At 57.3% G+C, this 25338-nt stretch overlaps 1 protein-coding gene across 2 annotated transcripts; it reads left to right on the forward strand.

The window, feature by feature from the left end:
- Nucleotides 1-1334: 1334 nt before the first annotated feature.
- On the forward strand, nt 1335-23947 carry MAP1LC3A (microtubule associated protein 1 light chain 3 alpha). Of its 2 annotated transcripts, XM_054173594.1 has the most exons (5): nt 1335-1464; nt 16886-16941; nt 21078-21184; nt 23140-23200; nt 23285-23947. In XM_054173594.1, the coding sequence occupies exons 1-5, from the start codon at nt 1425-1427 to the stop codon at nt 23300-23302; spliced, it is 282 nt and encodes a 93-aa protein (XP_054029569.1). In that variant the 5' UTR covers nt 1335-1424; the 3' UTR covers nt 23303-23947. The 2 variants fall into 2 exon arrangements, with proteins under 2 accessions (XP_054029569.1, XP_054029568.1); XM_054173593.1 differs by having other exon boundaries at nt 23140-23947.
- The last annotated feature ends 1391 nt before the right edge of the window (nt 23948-25338 follow it).

The following is a 25338-nucleotide window of genomic DNA, read 5'->3' on the forward strand; positions in this document are numbered from 1 at the left end:
CTGCTGCCCAAAACTGGACCCCGGCTGAGTCCAAAGGCACCATCACTTCCCTCCTCCTGCTGGCCACACCATTTCTGATCCAGGCCAGGATGCTCTTGTCTTTCCTGACGTCTGATTGTCTTGGTGCCATTGGTCTCCGTGCAGGTTTGTTGGCTGTGGAAGCTCACAGATGCACCCAGGGTCTGAGCTGTGCCGGCAGGCAGCCACATGGACACTTCCCCTGCCACTGGCCTCTGCCCTGGCTAACAGGAGCCGCCACGGGGCTGTTTGAGCCGAGACGTCCAGAAGCTGCGTGCTGTGGGCACTGCCGCCTCCGAGCCCCCCGCCGCGGCCGTGCGGCTGCGGGTGTTCAGCGAGGCCCGGTGCCGGCTCCCCTGCGGCTGCAGCGGGGGAACCGCTGCTGGGGGTCAGCCGCTGCGCTCCGCGCTGGTGCCAAGCGAACCTCCCGCACCCCAGCGCCTCGCTCCCGTGCTCGCAGCACCGCGGGCCAGGGACTCGCCGCCCCGAGGGGAAGGCGTCGGGCCCGGTGCTGGCGGGCGGGATGCGGCTGCTCGGCGTGACAGGCGGTCCCTGGGGCGGCAGGCAGGGGCTGTGCCGCGACCTCGGGAGCTCCCCTTCACAGAGAATCAAGAATCAGCCACCTTGGAAAAGACCTCAGAGATCAAGTCCATCCTATTACCTATTACCCAACACCTCCTGACAACTAAACCATGGCTCCAAGGGCCACATCCAAGCCTTTTTTGAACACCTCCAGGGATGGGGACTCCACCACCCCCCTGGGCAGCACATCCCAATGGCCAATCTCTCTTTCTGGGAAGAACTTTCTCCTCACCTCCAACTTAAACCTCCCCTGGCACAGCTTGAGGCTGTGTCCTCTTGTTCTGCTGCTGGTTGCCTGGGTAGAAGAGACCAACCCCCACCTGGCTACAACCTCCCTTCAGAGAGTTGCAGAGAGCAAGAAGGTCTCCCCTGAGCCTCCTCTTCTGCAGGCTAAGCAACCCCAGCTCCCTCAGCCTCTCCTCCCAGGGCTGTGCTCCAGACCCCTCCCCAGCCTTGTTGCCCTTCTCTGGACACCTTCCAGAAACTCAACCTCTTTCCTAACCTGAGGAGCCCAGAGCTGGGCACAGGACTCAAGGTGTGGCCTGACCAGCGCTGAGTTCAGGGCAGAATGACCTCCCTGCTCCTGCTGGCCACACTCTTCCTGATGCAGGCCAGGGTGCTCCTGGCATCCTTTGCCTGCCCCCTCGCCTCCACCTCCGGGCCGCGCGGTCCCGGCGGAGCGGGCTCGGGGCGGGGCTCCGGGCCACCCTCCCGCGGCCGAGCGCCGCCCCCGCCGGGCGGTGTCGCGGTGACGCCACCGTCCCGCTCCGCCGCAGCCCAGCGCAGGCCACAGCCGTCTGCCGGCACTCGCGCCGCCGCCCGCCATGCCCTCGGACCGGCCCTTCAAGCAGCGCCGCACCTTCGGTGAGCCGGGAGGGGTGCGGGTGTCCCTGCCGCGACGACCTCTGGAGCGATACCAGCCCCATCCTCCCCTTGTCTGACCGCTCCGCTGGGCGGGGGCAGAGGCTCGGCGTCGGCAGAGCCAACCGGGCCGCGGGAGGGGGCGGCCGGGGGGCTGCCGGTGCCGCAGCCGCCGCGCGGTGATGTCATCCCGGCGGGCAGCGCTCCGCGCCGCGGGGCTCCGGCCGCCTGCGGGGACAGCGGCGCTGAGGTGGGGCAGGCGCTGGCGAGGCAGGACGGGAGCCTCCCACCCTGGCGCAGGAGCCTTGGGCTGCTCGGAGGGTGCCCCCAGCAGCACCGAGCCTCGGGCGTTGCTCTTTACCGAAGCCTTTGCCGGTGTACCTGCCGGTGTCGGGCCTCGGCAGGGCTGGGCTTGCCCACGGAGCCTCCATGTTTTACGGAATAACGGATTCGCCCGGAGCGAGCGTGGCTGGGAGGGCAGCTGCTGTAGTTGCGTGCAGGAAAGCCGTCTGTGGTATTTACTGAGCCATCGCCCTCGGCTGCTGTGCCCACCCAGGGGGGCGGTGGCTGGGCTGTGCAGGCATCCAGGGAGCTCTGGGGGGTGGCTGGCGTGGGGGTGACGGCTACAAGGGGCTCTGAAATGGACAGGGTGAGGGTAACAGCCAAGAGGTCACTATTCATGTTTCACTCTTGCCCACGGTCCAGTCTTTACCCTTCTGACTGTCAGAGCACAATGACTGCTCATAAATCCCCTTCCACGCTCCCCAGCATTAGAGTGGTCGTGCCAAGAATCTGCTACCCCCTCTCTAACCCCATCCCTGGAGGTGTTGACGAAACCTGTGGGTGTTGCACGTTGGGACACGGTGTAATGGCTGCGGTGGTCTGGGGCTGACAGTTGGACTGGGTGACCTCAGAGGGCTTTTCCAAGCAAAACAATTCTGTGCTCGTTCTTGAGACCGAGCGGAGTTAATGCTCGTGCCATACCCATCCCTTTGTTCAAAGGGCACCGTGGGGAAGCACAGCCAGCAAGGAGCCTACCACAGAAGGTATTAGGTTTGATTGTCAGAGCTGATAATGAAATCAGATGAAGCATTTACTCCTGTTTCACCTGACCTTTGCCAGCTGCCACGGGGGAAGGGGCATGTTTCTGGCAGGTTGCATCCCGAGGGGGGGCTGCTTGGGCTTTACTGCCTGAAGAACGCGGAGATCGCTGTGTTCACCCCACCAAAAATAAAGGCCTCCCTTTCTGTCAGATACTGCTGCAGTGAAGGTGAGGCTCTGCTTCCTATCTGAGTTTTAAAAGTGGAGCTTTTCCTGCTGAACTGCTGATCCAGCCCCTCGCTGCTCTCTTGGAAACTGTAAATATTTGGTCATTTGCTGGCACAACCCCTCCAGCCTTGAATGGCTTACCCAGCCTCCTCCTGCCACCGCCAGCGAGCCAAGTCAACAGTCACAGACAGGAGCAAAATGAAGTCTGGGTGCCCAGGATACTCGCTTGGAACCCTGCCATGTGCTCCTGAGCTATATATTAAAGGCAGTAAAGTCCTAAATCAGACCCTTGGTAGCTGCCTACTCTTCAGCCGGTGAGAATCGGCTTATTATGACCAGGAGGACTCTGGTTTGCTCTTGTGGGTTGCTCAGACTTTGTATGAGCCAGGAGGAAAACAAAATCCGAGGCTCAGGGTGGCTGAGAGAAAGCAGGATTAAAATAGCCTGGGAGGGAAAGAGGAGGGGTGAGGCGGTTTGGTACTCCTTGTTTCGGTGTATTTCCCTCTGCCCTTTTGCTCTCTCAGCTGACTGGGCTGCAGAGCTCAGCCAGGAGGAGGGGAAGGAGGAGGCCTGGCAGCCCACGCAGCTGCTGCGGGTCAGGGCTGGCATTGCTCTGTCGGAGAAAGTAAATACAGCTTGTTTTTGTCTTTGAAGCATTACACAATGGGAGCAGGAAGCCTTTGTTTACAGTGCAGTCGGAGAGGGCTGGAGGAGAGCATCAGCAGTGGGGCTATGCTCTCAGAATGGCTTCGTTTCTAGGGCTTCAGAACTTCACAGAAGTAGAAAGGTTCCAAAACACCAGAGCAGAGGCAGTCAGGAGCGTGACTGTTGACAAAAGGCACCCAGGCTGCAGTTTCATGCCAGGTGTCTTGCTCAGGTCTTGCTCTCCCAGCCCTTGCTGAGGGTTCTGCTCTCCTCAGTCCATGTTTTCCCTCTTCTGTTTTGGAGATTTTATTTCTCTACGAATTCCTTCTGCTTGCTGCTTGGTTTGTGTCTATCCTGAATGAAATTTCTTGACAGAGAGGGCTGGCAGGGGCACGCCAGGGGTTTGAGGCAGGTTGTGTCGAGGACACTGAGCGCTGAGATCTCCCTGTGCCATCAGCGGCGCGAAGGCGATGCGCTGTGACCTGCGCCGGTCCTCCGCACGTCTGCCGCTGAGCACCACGGCCTGGGTGCAGGGGGGTGAAATCCAGCAGTAACCATCTGCTTTCCGGTGCTGAACCTGACTGCGAGGCTGTCTTCTGTGCAGGCAGAGCCGCGGCGGGAGTGCAAAACAGTTCCCAGAAGAAAGCTGTGCTGTGTGGTACAGGAACAGGGCGTCCTGGCCGCGGCCGCGCCTGACGACACCGCGCAGCTTCCCGTGCGGCGCTCAGCCCTTCGGGGCGCTGGGTCGTGCTCGCACCTCCTACTGCTCTGCCACTGCCTGCTCGGAATTGGCTGCTCTGCTCTGCTCTGCTCTGCTCTTACAAGGCAGCCAGCAGGCTCCCAGCTTTGCTTTCAGGGCAGTGTATAACCAGTGCGGCTACACACTGCACATGGAGCTTAAACCTCGACCAGCTGGCTAGCTGCAAGTCAGCTGGCTCCATGCTGGTGTCCTGCTCCCAGTGAGACATCCATGCAGTGCTCAGCTGGAGCCCCTGGCTGGGTGACAGACATAGAGAGCTGACCTGAAGCCCCTGGCTGGGTGACAGTCATAGAGGGCTGACCTGGGCTGGGAGTGACAGGATGAGAGGCAATGGCTTTGAGTTGGAAGAGGGTAAATTTAGACTGGAGATTAAGAAGACCTTTTCTCCAGTGAGGGTGGGGAGACACTGGCACAGGTTGCCCAAGGAGGTTGTGGATGTCCCCTCCCTGGAGGTGTTCAAAGCCAGGCTGGATGAGGCCTTGAGCAAGCTGGGCTGGTGGGAGGTGTCCCTGCCCATGGCAGGGGGTTGGAACTGGATGATCTTGAAGGTCCCTTCCGACCCAAGCCATTCTAGGATAAAGGCAGTGTGTGGAGCTGCATTCCCTCTTCCCTGGACTCTGACAAAAAGTGTTGCCTTCTCTGGAGGCTCATCTCCTGTAAGCCAGCTGTGCTTGTACCAGTTGAGGGACAAGCAGGGGATGAATTGTCTGCTCTCACACCATCCTGCACTTGGTGCAATAGCAGTTTTGCTTGGTGGTGGCTTGGAAAAGCCTCTTGACCTGAGGGTGGTTAGGGAGTCAGCTCATCCTTGTGCTCTGCTCAGGGTATTGATGCTGCAGCAGTCGTGCTGCAAGAGCTGGGATTCCTGGAAGTGAGGCTGCTGATGCAGGCTGGTGCTTGGCTGCCTGTGTCTCCCAGTATTAGTTACTGAGGACACTGTGTGACAGGACTTGATGGGGGGAGGGGAGTTAATTGTCAGCATTGGAGAAAATCCTGGGAGAAGAACTGAACAGTTCTGGAAGGTGTCCAGAGAAGGGCCATGAGGAGGAGCAGAGGGCTGGAGCTGCTCTGGTGTTAGGACAGACTGAGGGAGTTGGGGTTGTTCAGTCTGGAGAAGAGAAGGCTCCAAGGAGACCTAATTGTGGCCTTCCAGGATCTGAAGGGGGCTGCAAGAAAGCTGGGGAGGGACTTTTGAGGGTGTCAGGGAGTGATAGGACTGGGGGAAATGGATCCAAGCTGGAGGAGGGGAGATTTAGATTAGACCTTAGGAAGAAGTTGTTCCCCAGGAGGGTGGTGAGAGCCTGGCACAGGTTGCCCAGGGAGGTGGTGGAAGCCTCATCCCTGGAAGTTTTTAAGGCCAGGCTGGATGAGGCCTTGAGCAGCCTGGGCTGGTGAGAGGTGTCCCTGGCCATGGCAGGGGGGTTGGAGCTGGCTGAGCCTTGAGGTCCCTTCCAACCCTGACAGTTCTGTGATTCTGTGAACAGACATCCAGAGCAAAGGCCAGCTAGCTGTGGAGACCACAGCTGGTACTATTTTTGTTGTTCTTCTCTGTAATGAAAGTTCTGACTGGCAGCCAGTACCAGCAGAGCCACTGTGCCCTTTGTTTCTTAACACTTGGTTCACTACAAGGACCTCAGATGTCCCCTTGAGCCAGGAAGGTGGAGACTGATGAATCCAGCACCTGTAGGACTGGTGGAGCCTTGCTGCCTCTGTCACTGAGCAGCCAGGAGCCACAGACAGGTCATCTCCCTTGGCTTCTGTGTGCCTTGGTCAGTCCCAGTGGGGATGTGTCATCTGTGTGTATGAGATCCCCCCCAGGAGGTGACACTGAACTATTTCAGACAGTGCTGAAGCCAAGTGCTTCAGTGGTGGATCACTGACATGTAAAGTGGTGTGTGATCATGAAGAACCAGTTAAAAGCAATGCTGAGTTGCACAGACAACTCCTAAGTAGGTAAATGGTGACTCAGGTGCCACTGGGATGCAGTAGAGGTGGTTGGGGGTACTCCATGGGGTGTGTGTCTGGCTGGGGTATCACCTCACAGCTGAGCTCAGCAGTGGTGACTGATACTTAGAATCACAGAATTGTCAGGCTTGGAAGGGAGCTCAAGGCTCAGCCAGCTCCAACCCCCCTGCCATGGCCAGGGACACCTCACACCGCAGCAGGTTGCTCACAGCCACCTCCAGCCTGGCTGCAAACACCTCCAGGCAGGAGGCTTCCACCACCTCCCTGGGCAGCCTGTGCCAGGCTCTCACCACCCTCATGGGGAACAACTTCTGCCTAAGGTCTAATCTAAATCTCCCCTCCTCCAGCTTGGATCCATCCCCCCCAGTCCTATCACTCCCTGACACCCTCAAAAGTCCCTCCCCAGCTTTCTTGGAGCCCCCTGCAGATCCTGGAAGGCCACAATTAGGTCTCCTCAGAGCCTCCTCCTCTCCAGCCTGCACAACCCCAACTCCCTCAGTCTGTCCTCACAGCGGAGCAGCTCCAGCCCTCTGCTCATCCTCATGGCCCTTCTCTGGACACCTTCCAGCACCTCCAGATCCTTCCTGGCACAGAGGCTCCAGAGCTGGCCCCAGAGCTGCAGCTGTGGTCTCAGCAGAGTGGAGCAGAGGGGCAGAATCCCCTCCCTGGCCCTGCTGGCCACACTTCTCTTGCTGCAGCCCAGGGTACAGTTTGCTTTCTTACTTAGGTCTCTGTGACTCCTGGGGCATCATACAAGCGAGGGGGTCGTAATGGGAGGGGTCTGGGACCGGGGGTGTCAGCTGTGGTTCAGGGAGACTAAAGGTTGGACTAGATAATCTTTGAGGTCCCTCCCAACCTGGTGTTCTCTGGTTCTATGGCAGGAGTCCCTCAGGAGGCCTTCAGGTGTGTCACCCTGCTTGTGTGACATCCCGTGGGTGATGGAATGGGCAGCTGCCTGCTTGATGTTCTGTGCAGGCTGCAGCACCTCTGACTCCACGCTCCTGCCTTTTGCCTTCAGACTTGTAGCGTCTGTAGGGCACATGGAGGGATGGATCCGAGGCTCTTGTGCCTGGCAGGTGTCCCCAGGCAGGCCCTGCCAATCCAGACATGTCCTGGCCTGTTGTGTGCACAAACAGCAGTGCCCCAGGCTGTGCAAAGTCTGCGTGTGTGCCTGTGGTGCTGTGCTCTCAAGCGTGGCTCTGGCAGGAGTGCCAGGGCTTTGCCTGGGGAGTCTGAAGTGTCCTGAGTAGTTCTGAGAAACTTGAGTGTGTTCCTGCTGTCTTGGAGGCTTGGAACTGTGAAGGTTGTCATCAAAGGTCAAACAAAAGCTAGAGGGAAGCCCTTGCAGAGGGCAGCCTCCTGCTGGCTTGCAGGGAGGGAACTTGCTGTTCTTTTTCCAAGGCTAATGAAACTGTGATTAAATGGTGAGCAAAAGAACAGCTCAACAGCTCTCTGTCTGCAGCTCTGAGGTAAATATTCTGTATACCATCCAAACATGGCACAGAAGGGGTTGCCTGTTTGCCTCCTCCCCGGGCTCAGCAGGTGTAGCGAGTTGGAAGCCCAGTTTTAAGCTGTTAGAACAATGGAGGCCCATGGCTCATGGCAGGGGTGGCACAGTTCTGTGCAACCAGAGAGCAAGTGGCTTGACATAGAATCACAGCATGGTAGGGGTTGGAAGGGACCTCCAGAGATCATCCAGTCCAAGCCCCCTGCCAGAGCAGGGTCACCCAGGAACACATCCAGGTGGGGCTTGAAAGTCTCCAGAGAAAGAGACTCCACAGCCTCTCTGGGCAGCCTGCTCCAGGGCTCTGCACCTTCAGAGTAAGGAAGTTTCTCCTCATGTTGAGTTGGAACCTCCTGGCTTCCACTTGCTCCTCATGTTGAGGTGGAACCTCCTGGCTTCCAGTTGCTCCTCATGTTGAGGTGGTACCTCCTGGCTTCCAGTAGCTCCTCATGTTGAGGTGGAACCTCCTGGCTTCCAGTTGCTCCTCATGTTGAGGTGGTACCTCCTGGGTTCCAGTAGTACCCATTGTTCCTCATCCTGTCACAGGGCAGCACTGAACAGAGCCTGGCCCCTTCTTCTTGGCACCCACCCTGCAGATGCTTGTAACCATTAGTAAGGTCTCTCAGCCCTCTCCTCTCCAGGCTGAGCAGCCCCAGGGCTCTCAGCCTTTCCTCATCAGCCAGATGCTCCAGAGCCTTCATCATCCCCAGAGCTCTCCATTGGACTCTCTCCCTGTCTCCCTTGACTTGGGGAACCCAGGGCTGGGCACAGCATTCCAGGTGTGGTTGTGAATTTAGACTCCCCGGGTGGTGTGTGGCTCTGTCTGATCACGAGCTGAGCCCTCACACTGAGCCAGGGCCAAATGCTCATTCCTGGAGCCAGGCTCAAAGCCAGGCTCAGACTTTGAGACTGCTGAACAAAATGCAGCTGGCTCCTGTTTGTCTTTTAAAATCCATTTTCAAGCTCTGGAGCCAGGCAGATCCAGAACTTATGCAAATGAAGAAGACTGCAGAGATTCCTCTGCTGCCACAGAGCTTCAGGAGCCAGGCAGCCCCAAATCCTCCCAGACATGGCACATCTTGTCATGAAGCTGTGACAAGGAAATGGAGCCTCCTGCAGGCAGATCAGCTTCCTCTGGCAGTGCAGGAGCAGGAGCAAGGACACACTTCCTATCAGACATAAGTGCTGGGTCAAAGCTTGGACTGGAGGATCTTTGAGGTCTCTTCCAGCTGGCTGTTTCCTGTGCTTCTGATTCTGTGATAGAGTTCAAGACAGCTGGGGCCCAGTTCTCTCTTCAGTATCTTTACCAACAACCTGGCTGAGGGCATTGAGTGCATCCTCAGCAGGTTCTCTGATGATACAAACCTGGGGGGTGGTGGCTGACAGCCCTCAGGCTGTGCTGCCATCCAAGCAGAGCTGGACAGGCTGAGAGCTGGCTGCAGGCAAACCTCCTGAAGGGCAGTAAGGACAGCTTCAGGGTTCTGCACCTGGGGAGGAATAACAGCAGGCACCAGGACAGGTTGGAGGCTGCCCTGCTGGAGAGCAGCTCCATGGAGAAAGATCTTGGAGTCCCTGTGGACAGCAAGTTCTGCATGGGACAGCAATGTGCCCTGGTGGCCAAGGGAGCCAGTGGGGTCCTGGGGTGCAGCAAGAGAAGTGTAGCCAGCTGGGCTGGGGAGGTTCTTTTGCCTCTCTGCTCTGCACCTGCAATCCTGTGTCCAGTTCTGGCCTCCCCAGTTCCAGAGAGACAGAGACCTGCTGGAGAGAGTCCAAGGGAGAGCCAGGAGGATGCTTAGGGGACTTGAGCATCTCCCCTATGAAAAGAGACTGAGAGCCTTGGGGCTGTTGAGTCTGGGGAAGAGAAGGGTGAGAGGGATCTGATCAATGTCTATCAATATCTGAGGGGTGGGGGTCAGGTGGAGGGGACCAAGCTCTTTTCAGGAATAAGGCAAGGAACGATGGACACAAACTGGAACATAGGTTTCAGCTCAGCATGAGGAGAAACTTGTTTGGTGTGAGGGTGCTGGAGCCCTGGAGCAGGCTGCCCAGAGAGGTTGTGCAGTCTCCTCTGGAGACTTTCCAAACCTCCCTGGATGCATTCCTGTATGGACTGCCCTGGGTGATGCTGCTTTGGCAGGGGGGTTGGACTCAATGATCTCCGGAGGTCCCTTCCAACCTCTAATGTGCTGTGCCACTGTGATACTGTGACAGTGGAGTTTTGATCCCAAGCTACCTGTCCTGCCTGGAGCACCCCCATTTTGCAGAGAGAAGCAAAATATGACCAAGGATCAAGATCCCTGGTAGGCTCCTGCTGCACTGCTCTGCTGTGTAGCCTGGGACAGCCCTCCCTTAGCAGCAAGGTCAGGGCACAGCTGGGCTCACAGGCTCTGCCCTCCTTCCCTGCACATGAGAGGCTCCTGCAGTGCCACTGGCCTGAGAACAGCCCTCCCAGCCCTGGGCAAGGCCAGCTGCTGAGGGAGCCATGGTGCAGGCACCTGGGGGTTGGAGATGTCTCAGAGTGGTGTTCCATGACAAAAGCATTTCTTGGTGTTCACCTGGAGTGACCTTGGCCATGTCTTCAGCAGATGCCAGCTCATCCCAAACTGGTTTCATAACATCCAATTCCTCTTCTCCATGAAGAAGGTCTCCTGGAGAGAGGACCACCTTCTAGCAGCCCTCTGCCCCAGCACTGGCCACCCCAGCTTCTAGAGAAACCCTGTTATGGTGTGGCCACCACAGCTTCCAGAGGAACCCTGTTGTGGTGTGACCACCACAGCTTCTAGAGGAACCCTGTTGTGGTGTGACCACTACAGCTTCTAGAGGAACCCTGTTGTGGTGTGACCACTACAGCTTCTAGAGGAACCCTGTTGTGGTGTGACCACCCCAGCTTCTAGAGGAACCCTGTTGTGGTGTGACCACTACAGCTTCCAGAGGAACCCTGTTGTGGTGTGACCACCCCAGCTTCTAGAGGAACCCTGTTGTGGTGTGACCACTACAGCTTCTAGAGGAACCCTGTTGTGGTGTGACCACCACAGCTTCTAGAGGAACCCTGTTGTGGTGTGACCACTACAGCTTCTAGAGGAACCCTGTTGTGGTGTGACCACTACAGCTTCTAGAGGAACCCTGTTGTGGTGTGACCACTACAGCTTCTAGAGGAACCCTGTTGTGGTGTGACCACCCCAGCTTCCAGAGGAACCCTGTTGTGGTGTGGCCACCCCAGCTTCTTGGGGAACCCTGTTGTGGTGTGACCACCCCAGCTTCTTGGGGAACCCTGTTGTGGTGTGGCCACCCCAGCTTCTAGAGGAACCCTGTTGTGGTGTGGCCACCCCAGCTTCTAGAGGAACCCTGTTGTGGTGTGGCCACCCCAGCTTCTAGAGGAACCCTGTTGTGGTGTGACCACCCCAGCTTCTAGAGGAACCCTGTTGTGGTGTGACCACCACAGCTTCTAGAGGAACCCTGTTGTGGTGTGACCACCCCAGCTTCTAGAGGAACCCTGTTGTGGTGTGACCACTACAGCTTCTAGAGGAACCCTGTTGTGGTGTGACCACCCCAGCTTCTTGGGGGGAACCCTGTTGTGGTGTGACCACCCCAGCTTCTTGGGGGGAACCCTGTTGTGGTGTGACCACTACAGCTTCCAGAGGAGCCCTGTTGTGGTGTGGCCACCACAGCTTCTTGGGGAACCCTGCTCATTTTGGCTTCTCCTTCAGATCTGAGGCAAGTCCCTCCCCAGGCTGGCTGGCAAAGTGCCTGGTGGATGGCAGTGAGACAGCCAGAGGGCTGGCAGCCTGCTGCAGGGGGTGAGCTGTCTGCAGGCTGCCTTTGTGCCACGGCCAGCTGCACCCAGAGCCCTGGGACCGCAGGCAGCAGCTCCTGGCTGCATGTCTGCTTTCCACACACAGCTGTTGACCAGCACAGGAGCAGGTGACCAGCACAGGAGCAGTTGATCAGCACAGGAGCTGTTTGTTGACCAGCACAGGAGCTGTTTGTTGACCAGCACAGGAGCTGTTTGTTGACCAGCACAGGAGCAGTTGACCAGCACAGGAGCAGTTGACCAGCACAGGAGCTGTTTGTTGATCAGCACAGGAGCAGTTGATCAGCACAGGAGCAGTTTGTTGACCAGCACAGGAGCTGTTGATCAGCACAGGAGCAGTTGACCAGCACAGGAGCTGTTTGTTGACCAGCACAGGAGCAGTTGACCAGCACAGGAGCTGTTTGTTGACCAGCACAGGAGCAGTTGACCAGCACAGGAGCAGTTGACCAGCACAGGAGCTGTTTGTTGATCAGCACAGGAGCAGTTGATCAGCACAGGAGCAGTTTGTTGACCAGCACAGGAGCTGTTGATCAGCACAGGAGCAGTTGACCAGCACAGGAGCTGTTTGTTGACCAGCACAGGAGCAGTTGATCAGCACAGGAGCTGTTTGTTGATCAGCACAGGAGCTGTTGATCAGCACAGGAGCAGTTGACCAGCACAGGAGCAGTTTGTTGACCAGCACAGGAGCAGTTGACCAGCACAGGAGCTGTTTGTTGACCAGCACAGGAGCTGTTTGTTGATCAGCACAGGAGCTGTTTGTTGATCAGCACAGGAGCTGTTTGTTGATCAGCACAGGAGCTGTTGATCAGCACAGGAGCTGTTTGTTGACCAGCACAGGAGCTGTTGATCAGCACAGGAGCTGTTTGTTGACCAGCACAGGAGCTGTTGATCAGCACAGGAGCTGTTTGTTGACCAGCACAGGAGCAGTTGACCAGCACAGGAGCAGTTGACCAGCACAGGAGCAGTTGATCAGCACAGGAGCAGTTGATCAGCACAGGAGCTGTTTGTTGACCAGCACAGGAGCTGTTGACCAGCACAGGAGCAGTTGACCAGCACAGGAGCAGTTGATCAGCGCAGGAGCTGTTTGTTGATCAGCACAGGAGCTGTTGATCAGCACAGGAGCAGTTGACCAGCACAGGAGCTGTTGATCTCCTAGCACACTAGTGAGGTTTGCAGGGGGTTGGCTTCTCGTGGTGGTGTTTTCTTAGCAGCATTCCTGGTGCTCACAGCCCTGGTAGAGTCCATCTGCTGCCCCCAGGCTGTTTGTTAATGTCTCCTGAAAAGTGCTGTTCCTCACCCTGCTGTGCTTGCCTGGTGTTTTCCTTCTGTGCCAACACCTTTATTCGATGTCTGTGAAGCTCTTTGGCATCCAGGGCTGTGCTTTTGTCCTGTCTGCCCTGGCCAGGGTTCCTGGGCACTGCTGGTAGGAAAGGTTAAAGCTTGGCAAATCTGGCTCCACATTTTGTGCTGCTCTCCTCAGCTCTCAGAATGATCTCACCCTGCACTGCTGTGGGGTGCATTGTGTGCCCACATCTCTGGGAGCATGGCCTGGGGAGGACCTCAGTCAAGAGACCAGCTGAGGTTGTGGTGTGTGGGGCAAGTTGCAGGTTTGCTGGTAGGTTAGTCGAGAGCTTTACCCCTGGGGGCTCTGGCCCTTGGTTCCTGCTGAGCCTGGAGTCAGCAGGACCTGGAGGAAGCATCTGCAGCAGCCTGGCCTGCCCCTGTCTGGGACACAGAGGCCTCTGGGTGGGATCCTGAGGCACTGAGGTGCAGCTGGAGATCTGCTGTACAGTTTGATTGTCTGCTGGGCAGGGGGCACCTCTGGCTGCTCTGCAGGAGGGAAGGTGGTGATGGCTGCCAGCCTGCTGCTGGGCTTGGTGATGCTTCCAGGGAGCAAGGAGAAAGAGCTGTCAGGCTTGTGGCTGCCCTTTGGCACATGCAGCCTAGGCTAGCTGGATGCTCTGAGATGGTTGACTTTCCTGGCCATGAGAGCATGCAAAGGCTGCAGGGCTGCCTTCAGCAGGTGGCTTCTCAGAGCCTGTGCTGGGACAGGCTGTGCAGACAGCTCTGTGACCCTGCAGGGGAATGCATCACCCCTGGGAAGTTCTTCCACAGACCACCTGATGGTATGGAGAGAGATGATGGCATGAAGGGGCAAAAGCCACCCACGAGGAGCCAGCTCCTGCAGGCTGTGCTGCTACAGCAAGTCTGAGCTGGCCTGCAGGCAAGCTGCCTGCAGCACACACTGCTGGGCACTGTCCACTCCTGCTCTGCCTCTCCAGCCCTTCAGCTCCTCTGTCCTGCTGGAGCTTGTAGGTGCTGAACACGTGGGAGCTGAGCTCTGCAGAAGGTGGGGCATGAGCTCCTGGCTGGCTGCTCCAGCTGGGTGCTGTGCCCTGGGTGCTTCTTGTCAGAGTGTCCTTCAGCCTTCCTGCAGAGGCATTGCTGGGCCAGTGTCATGTGCAGTGCTGCTTGCTGCACAGCTCCTTGCTGGCTGGGACCTCAGGGGAAGACTGCATCACAAGAGCTGTGGATGCCATGGAGCATTGGATGGGGGCAATATGAAACATGAGGAGCTACATCTTCAGTTATAAAACCAAAGGCAAATAGGTCCAAATCTTCCAGTACCTCATAGAATCCTAGAAGTGTTTTGGTTGGAAGAGACCTCTGAGATCACCCAGTCCAGCCAGCAGCCCAGCACCACCATGGCCACTACACCATGGCCCCAGCTGCCATGGCCACACATTTCATGGACACCTCCAGGGCTGGGGACTCCACCACCTCCCTGGGCAGCCTCTGCCAATCCCTGACCACTCTTGCACTAAAGAAATTTCTCCTCATCTCCAACCTCACCCTCCCCTGGCACAATTTCAGGTCATTTCCTCTCCTATCACCTGACCCTAGGGAGAAGAGACCAACCCCCTCCTCATTCCACCCTCCTTTCAGGGAGCTGTAGAGAGCAAGGAGGTCTCCCAGGATTTGAGGTACAAATGATCTTGCTGGCCTATGGGGTCCTGCAGAAGAGAGGTCTGGCAGCTGCCAGCAGAGGGATGTTTTCCTCTTGGAGCAGACAAAACCTGTGCTCAAAAGCTTCTGTGACCTGCTGATTTGGTAGTCTTGTGACCTCTACATACATTCCAGCCTCCTGCCAAAGGATGGCCAAGCCCAGTGAAATGTGCAGGATTTGATGGAGTGGTTACAGAAGTGCTCAGTTTGTGGGGAGGAAACACTCCAGCACCTGTGCTGCTCCTGGCCTGTGAGCTCCTGGTGGGTCCTGAGCAGCTGGGGCTGCAGGGAGTGGGTGAGGGGAGTCAGGCTTGGAGCTGCTGCTGTGCTGGGGGCTGTGTGTGCAGCAGGGTGATTCCGTGACAGCTCCTGGGACAGACAGATCTTGCATTTCTAGGCAGCTCTTGGCTGTTGGCCCTCACCCACCAGCTGACCTGCTGTGACCATGAAACCCCTGACACATCTGATGGGCTGCTGTAGGCTGGGAAGTGCTTCCCAGAGGAATGGTACCCAGAGGAGGAGCATCAGAGACTCATCAGGGTTGGGAAAGGCCTCTAAGCACCTGCCCATGCCACTAGCCCATGTCCCAAAGTGCCACATCTACTTGGGTTTTGAGCACCTCCAGGGATGGTGATTCCACCACCTCCTTGGGCAGCCTGTTCCATGCCTGGCCACTCTTGCAGTAAAGGAGCACAGCTCTGGGGGGTCCCAGGAGGAGCAGAGCTCTGGGGGGTCCCAGGAGGAGCAGAGCTCTGGGGGGCCCCAGGAGGAGCAGAGGTCTGGAGGGCCCCAGGAGGAGCAGAGCTCTGGAGGGCCCCAGGAGGAGCAGAGCTCTGGAGGGCCCCAGGAGGGGCACAGCTCTGGAGGGCCCCAGGAGGAGCTCAGCTCTGGAGGGCCCCAGGAGGAGCTCAGCTCTGGAGGGCCCCAGGAGGAGCAGAGCTCTGGAGGGCCCCAGGAGGAGCAGAGCTCTGGAGGGCCCCAGGAGGAGCAGAGCTCTGGAGGGCCCCAGGAGGGGCAGAGCTCTGGAGGGTCTCAGGAGGAGCAGAGCTCTGGAGGGCCCCAGGAGGAGCAGAGCTCTGGAGGGCCCCAGGAGGGGCACACACACACACAGCTGGACCTGGGCCTCCTTTGGCTTCTTCCCCTCCTTTCTGCTGCTTTGACCTGTGGGCACTGGAGGACCCTCTGGGGGAGCAGTGAGCACTGAAATGCTGAGAGCTCCACGACTGCAGCAGCTTTTCTGTGCTGCCTGTTGTGTGTGTCGGTGAAGATGAACTGGGAGGGACAGGAGGTGTGAGAACAACTGCAGAGCAGACCTTGGAGCGTGTGGGACACCCCCTGGCTGCAGTTTCTCATGCTGCTGCCGCTAGAGGTGCAGAAATGCTTTGTCAGAGCGTTAGCTGTGGTACCTCCTGTGCAGATCTGGGCTAGGGACTCTGCTTTGCAAGGCAGGGCTCTTGGGCTGCAGCACTGCAAGCGTGCTGCAGGCAGAAGGGAATGGCTAAAACCTGGCCCTAGCTGGAGAATCATCTCTGGAGATGCAGCCAGGAGATACCAAGAGCCTGAACTTCTAGCACTGAGACCCTAAGCTGTGCTGCTGCCTGACATGGATGGTCATGAGCTGCATTTGCCTGAGGTGGATGTAGGAATGGGTTTGGAATCTCAGTCTCAGAATGGGTTGGAAGGGACCTTAGACATCATCCAGTTCCAACCCCCTGCCACAGGCAGGGACACCTCCCACCAGCCCAACCTGATCTAGGCCTCATCCAGCCTGGCCTTGAACACATCCAGGGAGGGGACAGCCACAGCCTCCCTGGGCAACCTGTGCCAGAGTCTCCCCACCCTCACTGCCAACAATTTCCTCCTCATCTCCACTCTCAGTCTCCCCTCTCCCAGCTCAAAGCCGTTGTCCCTCATCCTGGCACTCCCAGCCCTTGTCCAGAGTCCCTCCCCAGCTCTCCTGGAGCCCCTTTCAGGTACTGGAAGGCTGCTCTGAGGTCTCCCTGGAGACTTCTCTTCCTCAACTCCCTCAGCCTGACCCCTTAGGGGACATACTGAAGTTCCCCAAGTAAATGGGCACACAGTGCAGTGCCACACAGATGCTGTGAGGAATTTCTTCCTAATCTGCAGTTTAAATCTCCCCTCCTCAAGCTTCAGTCCACTCTCTCTTGTCCTATCACTGGATTGACTCACTTGGTTTCCATGTCTGCTGCCCAGCTTTCCCAGGCAGGGTGACCTGTCCCTACCTTGGGGATGTCTGGAGGGGCAGGGAGCGCTGACGGGTGGACGGTCACTGAAGCTGCCATCCGACTGCCTGTGCCACTGCTGCAGAGTGCAGGAGAGGCCTGAGGGGCAGACCTCGCATTCCTTTGCCAGTCTGTGCCTTGCAGGGTGGGTCCTTGGTCATGGCCTGGCGTGGCACAGCCCTGATGGTTCTGACTTTGCTTCTTTCCTTCTCTGCCTGCAGCGGATCGGTGTAAGGAAGTGCAGCAGATCCGAGAGCAGCACCCAAACAAGATCCCGGTGAGTTGCCATCCTCACTCCTCTCCAGCAGGCCTTCCTCTCTTCTGCTCATCACCCCCTGTGCTGCTGGGTAGCCTCCACCAGCCAGCCACAGAGGTGCAAGACTTTGCTCCCCAGAATCAACACAGGGTGCTCTCCAGTGCCTCGTGCCTGCCAGCTGCTCGGCAGCAGATCACCTTCTCAGCAGTGCAAAACCCGAGCTGCCTGCCCTGAGACCCGGCTCTGAGCTGAGCTCAGATTTGCTTCCAAGCTGCTGCAGCAGGAGAAAACTCTGCACTGGTTTGGGGGGATTTGTTGCTGGGTTTTAGGTTTGTTGCAGTAGCTACCTGACCTGTCCTGCATAGCCTGGTGAGGGTTTCTCTGCCCCTGCCCAGAGGAAGATGTGTGAGATGAGCTTTGCTGTGTTATACAATCATAATTGTTAGGGTTGGAAGGGACCTCAAGGATCATTTAGTTCCAGCATCCCTACCATGGAGGTAACCTGGACTCTGCCTGAGGTGTGGAGTTGTGTGCTTGAAGGGAAGTCACACCCCAGGACCCCTCAGTGGCACATGCCCTAAGGAGACAGGCAGGAGCTGGGGGCTCCCCAGGGTTTTGCTGTCCTCCTGAAGCCAGGGCTGCCCTTGCTGTCTGCTCTCCAGGAGCTGCCTGTGCCTCCCTGGTGGGAAGTGCTGAGCAGAGGGGCAGGCAGCTCAGCCATGGCTGTGTTGGCAGTGAGGTGCTGCTCCAGCTTAGCTCTGCTGGGCTGCCCCTTGCAGGCAGCTGTGGGCTGGCTCCTCCTCAGGCAGTTGGTGCAAGCTGAGAGTTTCCTGCCTTCTCTCTGGGACTTCCATCCCCAGCCTCAGCAGATGCTCTAGAAATCATCTCTGCCCTGCAAGAGCATGGACCAAGCTGATGCCTGCCCCTCAGCCTCCCCTGCTGCCAGCCCCAGAGCTCTCTGCAGCCCTTGGAACTGAGGCCTGGTGAGGAGCAGCTGCAAGCTCTAAGCCACCTCCAGTGAGCTATGGAGAGTCAAAAATCACTGAGCAACAGCTTGGGCTTGGCAGCAATGGGAGCAAAGCATTTCCCAGAGTGCTGCAGTGCTGAATCCAGCGAGGCCTCAGTGAGTCACAGGCTGCACTGCTGCAGAGGGTGGGTAAAGGGAGAGCCACCTGCCCTGCTGGCTGGGAAGGCTGAGGCTGCTACAGCCTTGCAGAGAGGTCTCCATTAGGTTATGTGATAGAAACCTCTTCTGCACACCTGCAGAGGGGCACAGAGAGTCCATGGCAGGAGAGGGAGCCCAAGCAGTGCCCTGCCCCAGCACAGTGCTGGACAGAAACCCAAAGGACAGACTTGGAGGAAGGGACAACTTCCTGTGGGCTCCTGCCAGGGCACTTCTGGGGAGCTGCAGACCCAGTGTCCAGGGCTGGCATGACTCAGGATGGCTCAGCACCAGAGCACCTTTGGAGCTGGGTGAGGGTTAGTGGTGGTTTCTGTTCCCATTGAAAGTGGGAGTGGTGGAGTCCCCATCCCTGGAGGTGTTCAAGAGGGGACTGGATGTGGCACTTGGAGCCATGGTCTAGTTGTCAGGTGGTGTGGGGTGACAGGTTGGACTTGATGATCTCTGAGGTCTTTCCCAGCCTGGTTGATTCTCTGATTCTGTAAAAGACCTCTGCCCTGCTCAGCTGGAGTGGGACAGGAGGAGGCTTTTGGTGCTGTTTGTGGGAGTGCTCTGCGGGTCTGTTGCTCTCCGTGGCTGGCCACATGGATAGCTCTGTGTGTGTGTGTGTGACATGGGTGTCATGTGTGTGGGTGTCACATGTGTGGGTGTCACATTTATGTGTGGGTGTCATGTGTGTGTGTGTGATGTGTGTGTGTGTGCCTGCTGGGAACCCCTCCTCAGCCTTGCTGCTGCTGGGACCTGAGGGCATGGGCTGGTGGCAGCCTTGCCTCTGTGTGGCTGCCAGGTCTGGCCCCATGCTGCTCTACCTTCCTACCTCTTCAGACTGGCCCCAGGACAAGGGCTGAGTTTTTAAATGCTACCCAAGCTCCCTCTGGGATGGGTCTGGGACCCCAGGCTCTGCCCTAAGCCCTTCAGCCTGAGCTTGGCTCCTGTTACTTCTGCAGTGAGATCTGGGAGGGGGCTCCCACTGCAAGTGCAGGTGTCCCAGGCTGAGGACCACCCCTGGCCTGAGGCAGCAGCTTGGCACAGGATGTGGGAAGGGAAGTGGCTTTGTCTGCAAACCCTGTGGCCACAGGGGTGTTGGATTAGGATTTGATGAGGTCTTTCCCTCCAAAGCTGGGCAAGAACACTTTGTCCATTGCTCACCCTTAGCTGGCTCACCCAACAGCAGCTTGTCTGGAAGCAGAAGCTCTTGGAGCTGTTCTCCATGCCCCCTGCCCTCTGTCTGCTCAGGGTACAGGGCAGCTGCTGCTCTAACAGCCAGGGCAACCTTCTCAGCCCATGCTTGGGCTAACTGAGAGGCTTCTCCTTGTGGGAAGGAACTGGCTGGTGATGACAGAAGTCTGCCTCTGTTCCTGCTGGGTGTGAGTGGGCAGTGAGGGTAGCCCAGAGGCAGAGGGTCCTCTCTGCTGTGCACCAACAGCTGCTGGGTAGCTGCCCCTCTGTGCCAGCTCCTGTTCAAAACCTGAGGTCCTGCTGCAGCTTCTGTGTTTCCCCATGGGCAGAGCAGCCTTCCTTCTCTGGCACTCTTGCTCACTATCAAGAGGAGATGTGGTCAGAGTAACCTTAGTGGACTCATGGTGCCTTCACATACTGCTTTGCCTGTCACTTGGACTGCTCTGTTCCCCTTCGGTGAGCTGTGTCCAGGGTGGGCTCTTCAGAGGGTATTTGGGTGCAGAATTCTCACCAAGGCACCTCTCACCCCACCCTCCTCTGGGACCTGCCTGCAACATGACCTGTCCCATCCTGCTGGGCACTGGGATGAGCCCTGCAGCCTGGGGAGCTCAGCAGCCCTTCTCAGCTCGCTGGGGACCCCGCAGCATCCCGAGCAGAGGGACTGGCCTGGCCTTGGTGCAGGCAGGCTGAAGGAGGTGGTTGTATCACCCAAGGGTCCAGAGAGGCAAATCCCTTTTTCCTGGAGGTTTGCCTGATCCTCTGGCTCCACAGAGCCATCTTCTGGGGAGCCAGTGTCTTCCTGCTTGCTGCTCCATCCCTCTGCTCTCCAAAGGCTTTTGCAGCCTCCTGAATATTTTTGGAGGACCTGGGTGTGGCAGGGGAAAATATTTTGTGGTAACTCCTTGGCTTCTGGGGAAACATAAATGTTCTGTCTCAGCTTGGAGAGGACCAGGAACTGGTGAGTGTAGAAGAGTCTTTCTGTGGAGAAAGCAACCAGGGACTGCAGAGAAGTGAGAGCCACAGGAGCAGTGTGGGGGGAATGTGTTGAACTCTGTAGGCAACATCATGACTTATTTTACCTGCCAAAAACCTTCTTTCTTAGACCCCAAACAAGGCATCCCCACGGTGGCACTGTGCTGAAGGGCCCTGGGAGCTCACCACACGGTTGTGGCACACAGGAGCAGTGGCTGTGGGTTTCCCATCCTCTGTGGAATTGGTGTGTCTGAGCTAACCTGAGGAGTGGGAGCAGTGAAATCCAAACTACCCCTTTCTGAAGGAGTGCCTTGGGTGGCCTCATTGTGCCTTCTACAAACTGCTTGTTTGGGAGGCTCTGCAGCTCCTCCTGGACCAGCAGGGTGATGCTGAACAGCTGCAGCCCAGAGCTGTGGCACAGAAGGGAAGGGAAATGTCCCTTGCTGTGCACCATGAGTTCAGTCCTTAGCTCAGCCTGTGGCTTTGGTGATGCTCAAATCCACCTCCCTCCTCTTCCAGATGTCCTGCATATGGGAGAGGCAGCTGGATCCATCCCTAGTGGCAGCTGTTGCTCAGGCAGCAGGAGCAGCCGGTGCTGCAGGTCTCTTCTCCTGGCTGCTCTCCACAGCTGCCCCAGGCAGAGAGGTGACTCTCTCCTCAAGGCAGCCTGCTGCTCACTGCTTACATCCTCTTTGGGTTTTGTGAAGCAGAGTGGAGCCTTACCTCAGGTTTTCCACTTGTGCTGGTTGGATCTGTGTTTGACCTTGAGGACAGCCCTGGGGCCGCTGTCAGCTGCACCTGAACCTTCCATTGGCTTTCTCCCCAGGTCATCATCGAACGCTACAAAGGGGAGAAGCAGCTGCCAGTGCTGGACAAGACCAAGTTCCTTGTCCCAGATCATGTCAACATGAGTGAGCTGGTCAAAATAATCCGGTGAGTGTCATGCTGTGAGCCTGCCCTCACCCACAGGCCCTGAGCAGGGGTGGGATGTGGCAGAGGCAGCTGCTGAGGCTGGGGACGGGGACATGAGAACCACAGCACTGTGGTGGTGGGAGGCTTGAAGTGGGGCAGCTTCTTAGCACCTGGTGAAGGACACTGACCTCTCCCTTATGGGCTCCATGAGCTGATGAGGGGGACTCCACTTCCCTTCTTTAATTCTTCAGTTCAGACAGAAGAGGCCACCCCTCTGCTTTGCCCTTGCCAGCAGTGCTGGGAGAAAGGACTTTGCATAGTCACAGAATCACCAAGGTTGGAAGAGACCTCAACGATCATCAAGTCCAACCTGGCACCACAGACCTCATGACTACTAAACCATGACACCAAATGCCACATCCAATCCCCTCTTGAACACCTCCAGGGATGGGGACTCCACCACCTCCCTGGGCAGCACATCCCAATGGCTAACAGCTCTCTTAGGAAGAACTTTGTCCTCACCTCCAGCCTAAACTTCCCCTGGCACAGCTTGAGACTGTGTCCTCTTGTTCTGGTCCTGCTTGGCTGGGAGAAGAGACCAACCCCCTCCTGGCCACAACCACCCTTCAGGTAGTTGTAGAGGGCAAGGAGGTCTCCCCTGAGCCTCCTCTTCTCCAGGCTAAACAACCCCAGCTTAGCTCCAGACCCCCCCCCAGCCTTGTTGCCCTTCTCTGGACACCTTCAAGTGTCTCAATGTCCTTCCTAAACTGAGGGGCCCAGAACTGGACACAGGACTCAAGGTGTGGCCTAACCAATGCAGAGTACAGGGGCACAATGACTTCCCTGTTCCTGCTGGCCACACTATTCTTGATGCAGGCCAGGATGCCCTTGGCCTTCTTGGCCACCTGGGCACACTGCTGGCTCATGTTTAGGCAGCTGTCAATCAGCACCCCCAGGTCCCTCTCTGTTTGGCAGCTCTCAGCCACTCTGACCCCAGCCTGTAGCTCTGCCTGGGGTTGCTGTGGCCAAAGTGCAGCCCCTGGCACTTGGACTTGTTGAATGCCATCCTGTTGGGCTCTGCCCATCTGTCCAGTCGGTCGAGGTCCCTCTGCAGAGCCCTTCTGCCCTCTAACTGACCAACATCTGCTCCCAGCTTGGTGTCAGCTGCAAACTTGCTGATGACTGACTCAATGCCCTTATCCAGATCATCAATGAAGATGTTAAAGAGCATGGGGCCCAGCACTGATCCCTGGGGGACACCACTGGTGCCTGGCTGCCAGCTGGCTGTGGCACCATTCACCACCACTCTCTGGGCTCAGCCTCCAGCCAGTTCCTAACCCAGCTCAGAGAGCTGCTGTCCCAGCCAGGGGCTGACAGCTTAGCCAGCAGTCTGCTGTGGGGGACGGTGTCAAAGGCCTTGCTGAAGCCCAGGCAGACTCCATCCACAGCCTGCCCCACAGCCACCAGGCAGTCACCTGATCATAGAAGGAGATCAGGTTGGTCAGGCAGGACCTGCCCTTCCTAACTCCATGCTGGCTGGACCTGAGCCCTTGGCCATCCTTCAGGTGCAGTTATTGCCCCCAGGATAATCTGCTCCATCACTTCCCCTGGCACTGAGGTCAGGCTGCCAGGCCTGGAGTTTCCAGGTTCCTCCATCCGACCCTTCATGTGGATGGGGACCACACTGGCCAGTTTCAGTCATCTGGGACCTCACTGCTGAGCCAGGACTGGTGGGAAATGATGGAGAGCAGCTTGGCAGCTCATCTGCCACCTCGGACTCAGTCCTGACTCAGGAGGCTTTAGTTCCCCCAGCAGCTCATCTGGGCTGCTGGACATGTCCTAAGCCAGTGGGGAGGAGGTCTTAGGTGTGCATGCCTGGTCCCATGTGAGCAGCATTGCTGGGGGCAGGCAGAGGTTGCTGTCAGGGTGCCTTTACCAGGTGAGCTGACCCAGCCCTGCTGCCTTTGCCCCGACAGGCGCCGCTTGCAGCTGAACCCCACGCAGGCTTTCTTCCTGCTGGTGAACCAGCACAGCATGGTGAGTGTGTCTACACCCATCTCGGAGATCTACGAGCAGGAGAAAGATGAGGATGGCTTCCTCTACATGGTCTATGCTTCCCAGGAGACCTTTGGCTACTGAGGCCAGCCGAAAGGTGGCCCACGGAGACAGACGAACTGTGGCGCACAGGCCCCCAGCCCTGGCAGACAACACAAGCAGAGGCTCACAAGATGGGGACTCTGCTGACCTCCTTCTTCCCTGCCTCCCCTTCCCATCACCCTGTCCCCAGAGAGGCTCCTGGCGTGTGCTGACCTTCCCCAAGCCCTCCTCTCCCTCTCATTAGCCCTGCTCCCTCCGCACCCTGCTCCCAGCTGCACACAGCCCTGCGGCCACCCCCTGCCCCGGGGGCCTCAGCTCCCAGCCCTGCCCTCCCTGCCCCCCAGCTGCTCTCCCTGTGCTCTGTGTGTGTGGCTGCAGCCTGCTGCCAAAGGCTTGGGCCGGGGAGAGGACAGGGCAGTGTCCCCTGCGCTTCCAGCAGGGGCAGAGCTGCCTCTCCTGCCAGACGCTGCTCCGGGGCAGGAGGTCTGCAAAGCAGCAGCCAGCTGTGCCCTTTGCTCCCGAGTTTTAGTTGATTTTAATGACACCCATATCAGATTCTTGGTGCTACTGAGTAGATGTAGGCGTCTCTGTAGGGCTGTGGCTAGTGTATAGCCTCTAGGTTTATGTTCCTGGGGTGGGGTTTGGTTTGGTTGTTTGGAGGGTTGTTGGTTGGTTGTTTTTTTTTAGGGATAGGTTGGAAGGGGGGAGGGGGAGGGGGATGGAATCTTTCCTGTATTCTGTAGCTAAATAAATCAGGCTTCATTGCACTTTAACAAACCATAGTAGATGTCAGAGTGGAATTCACTTTTAATTTATACAGGTTTGCCATTTCCAGCGCTGCTTCTCTCCTGACAGCTTCCCCCACCCCCCCTGCCCTGGCTTCTCTCTTTCTTCTTCCTTCCCTTCCTTTTTCTTTTTGTAATTTTGTGTAATAAACCCATTTCCCTCCTCTTTGTCTCCCCAGTGCATGCAGTGTGGCAGAGTTCACTCAAGGAATGTGCCCCTTCAGATTTGCTCTCTTTCCCTTTCTGTTTCTCATGTATTATACCAAAAACAAAACAAAACAAAAGGAATAATTACAAATATGTATATGAAAAACTCCCACCCAGCTGCACCCCTACAAGGGGATATAAATATATATATAAATATATATATAAAATAAACATGAATTCAAGTTGTGTCTTGTAGGAATGTTCTGTTCCCCTCTCATTTCTCTCTCTTCACGTCCCTGATACGTCCTCTGGGTCGGACTGGTGAGGGCTTTGCTCCCCCCAGTGCTGCGCCTGTGAGGAGCCAAAGCCTCAGTGCTGCCCAGGGCCGTGGTTTTGCTTCTGGCAGTGGCCTGCAGCAGAGGATTGTGCTCCCTGCAGGTGGCCTCGTGGCAAGGTCGTGGTGCTTTGAAGACAGCTCTCTTGTTCTTCCCTGCTGTGGGAGCTGGTGGGTGGCAAATGAAGGCAGGAGCCCTGCTGCTGTGTTGCAGCCAGAGGCCAGAAATGCAGAGGGCAGAGAATCTCAGGAGTCTTTTCAGAAGTCCTTTCTTGCACCATTGTAGAATCCCCAGCAGCACAGTCTGAGAGTCCACTTGCAGCACAAGTCCTGGAAGCCCTTAGCAGAAGCAGCAGCATACAGAAGTGCTGAGCATGTCCCTAGCAGCATCCCCACACCAAAGCCCTTGCCAGAAGTAGCTAACTAACAGCAGCAGAAGTCCCTAGCAGCATCCCCACACCAAAGCCCTTGCCAGAAGTAGCTAACTAACAGCAGCAGAAGTCCCTAGCAGCCCCAACCCCGCAGGCTGTTCCTAAGTCCCAGTGAGTCTTGCTCAGAGTGGCTGTTTCTGTACTCTTTGCTATCAATCCCTTCCCCAGTAACCCCAACCATACAGGTCAGCTCAAATCTTGTCCCCATGAGAGCTGCCAGCATGTCAAGGAGGTGGCTTCTGCAGCACGTGCCAATGCAGGGTGCCAAGGTGAGGCTGCTGTTCCTGGCTGGGGGGGTTTAGGCTGAGTGCCTCCTGTCGCCACACCTGCGGTGTCCCGAGGGCCCAGGCCAGCGGGTGGACACGGGAAGCTGGGTATTTC

This window comes from Dryobates pubescens, chromosome 26, assembly GCF_014839835.1.
Source record: "Dryobates pubescens isolate bDryPub1 chromosome 26, bDryPub1.pri, whole genome shotgun sequence".
In the NCBI taxonomy this organism is placed as follows: Eukaryota; Metazoa; Chordata; class Aves; order Piciformes; family Picidae; genus Dryobates; species Dryobates pubescens.

Excerpts from the sequence above, each read along its gene's own strand:
- MAP1LC3A (XM_054173593.1), top strand. The coding sequence starts at position 1,425 with ATGCCCTCGGACCGGCCCTTCAAGCAGCGCCGCACCTTCG. Across the intron at positions 1,465-16,885 it reads CAAGCAGCGCCGCACCTTCG|CGGATCGGTGTAAGGAAGTG; the intron begins GTGAGCCGGGAG and ends CTCTGCCTGCAG. Across the intron at positions 16,942-21,077 it reads AGCACCCAAACAAGATCCCG|GTCATCATCGAACGCTACAA; the intron begins GTGAGTTGCCAT and ends CTTTCTCCCCAG.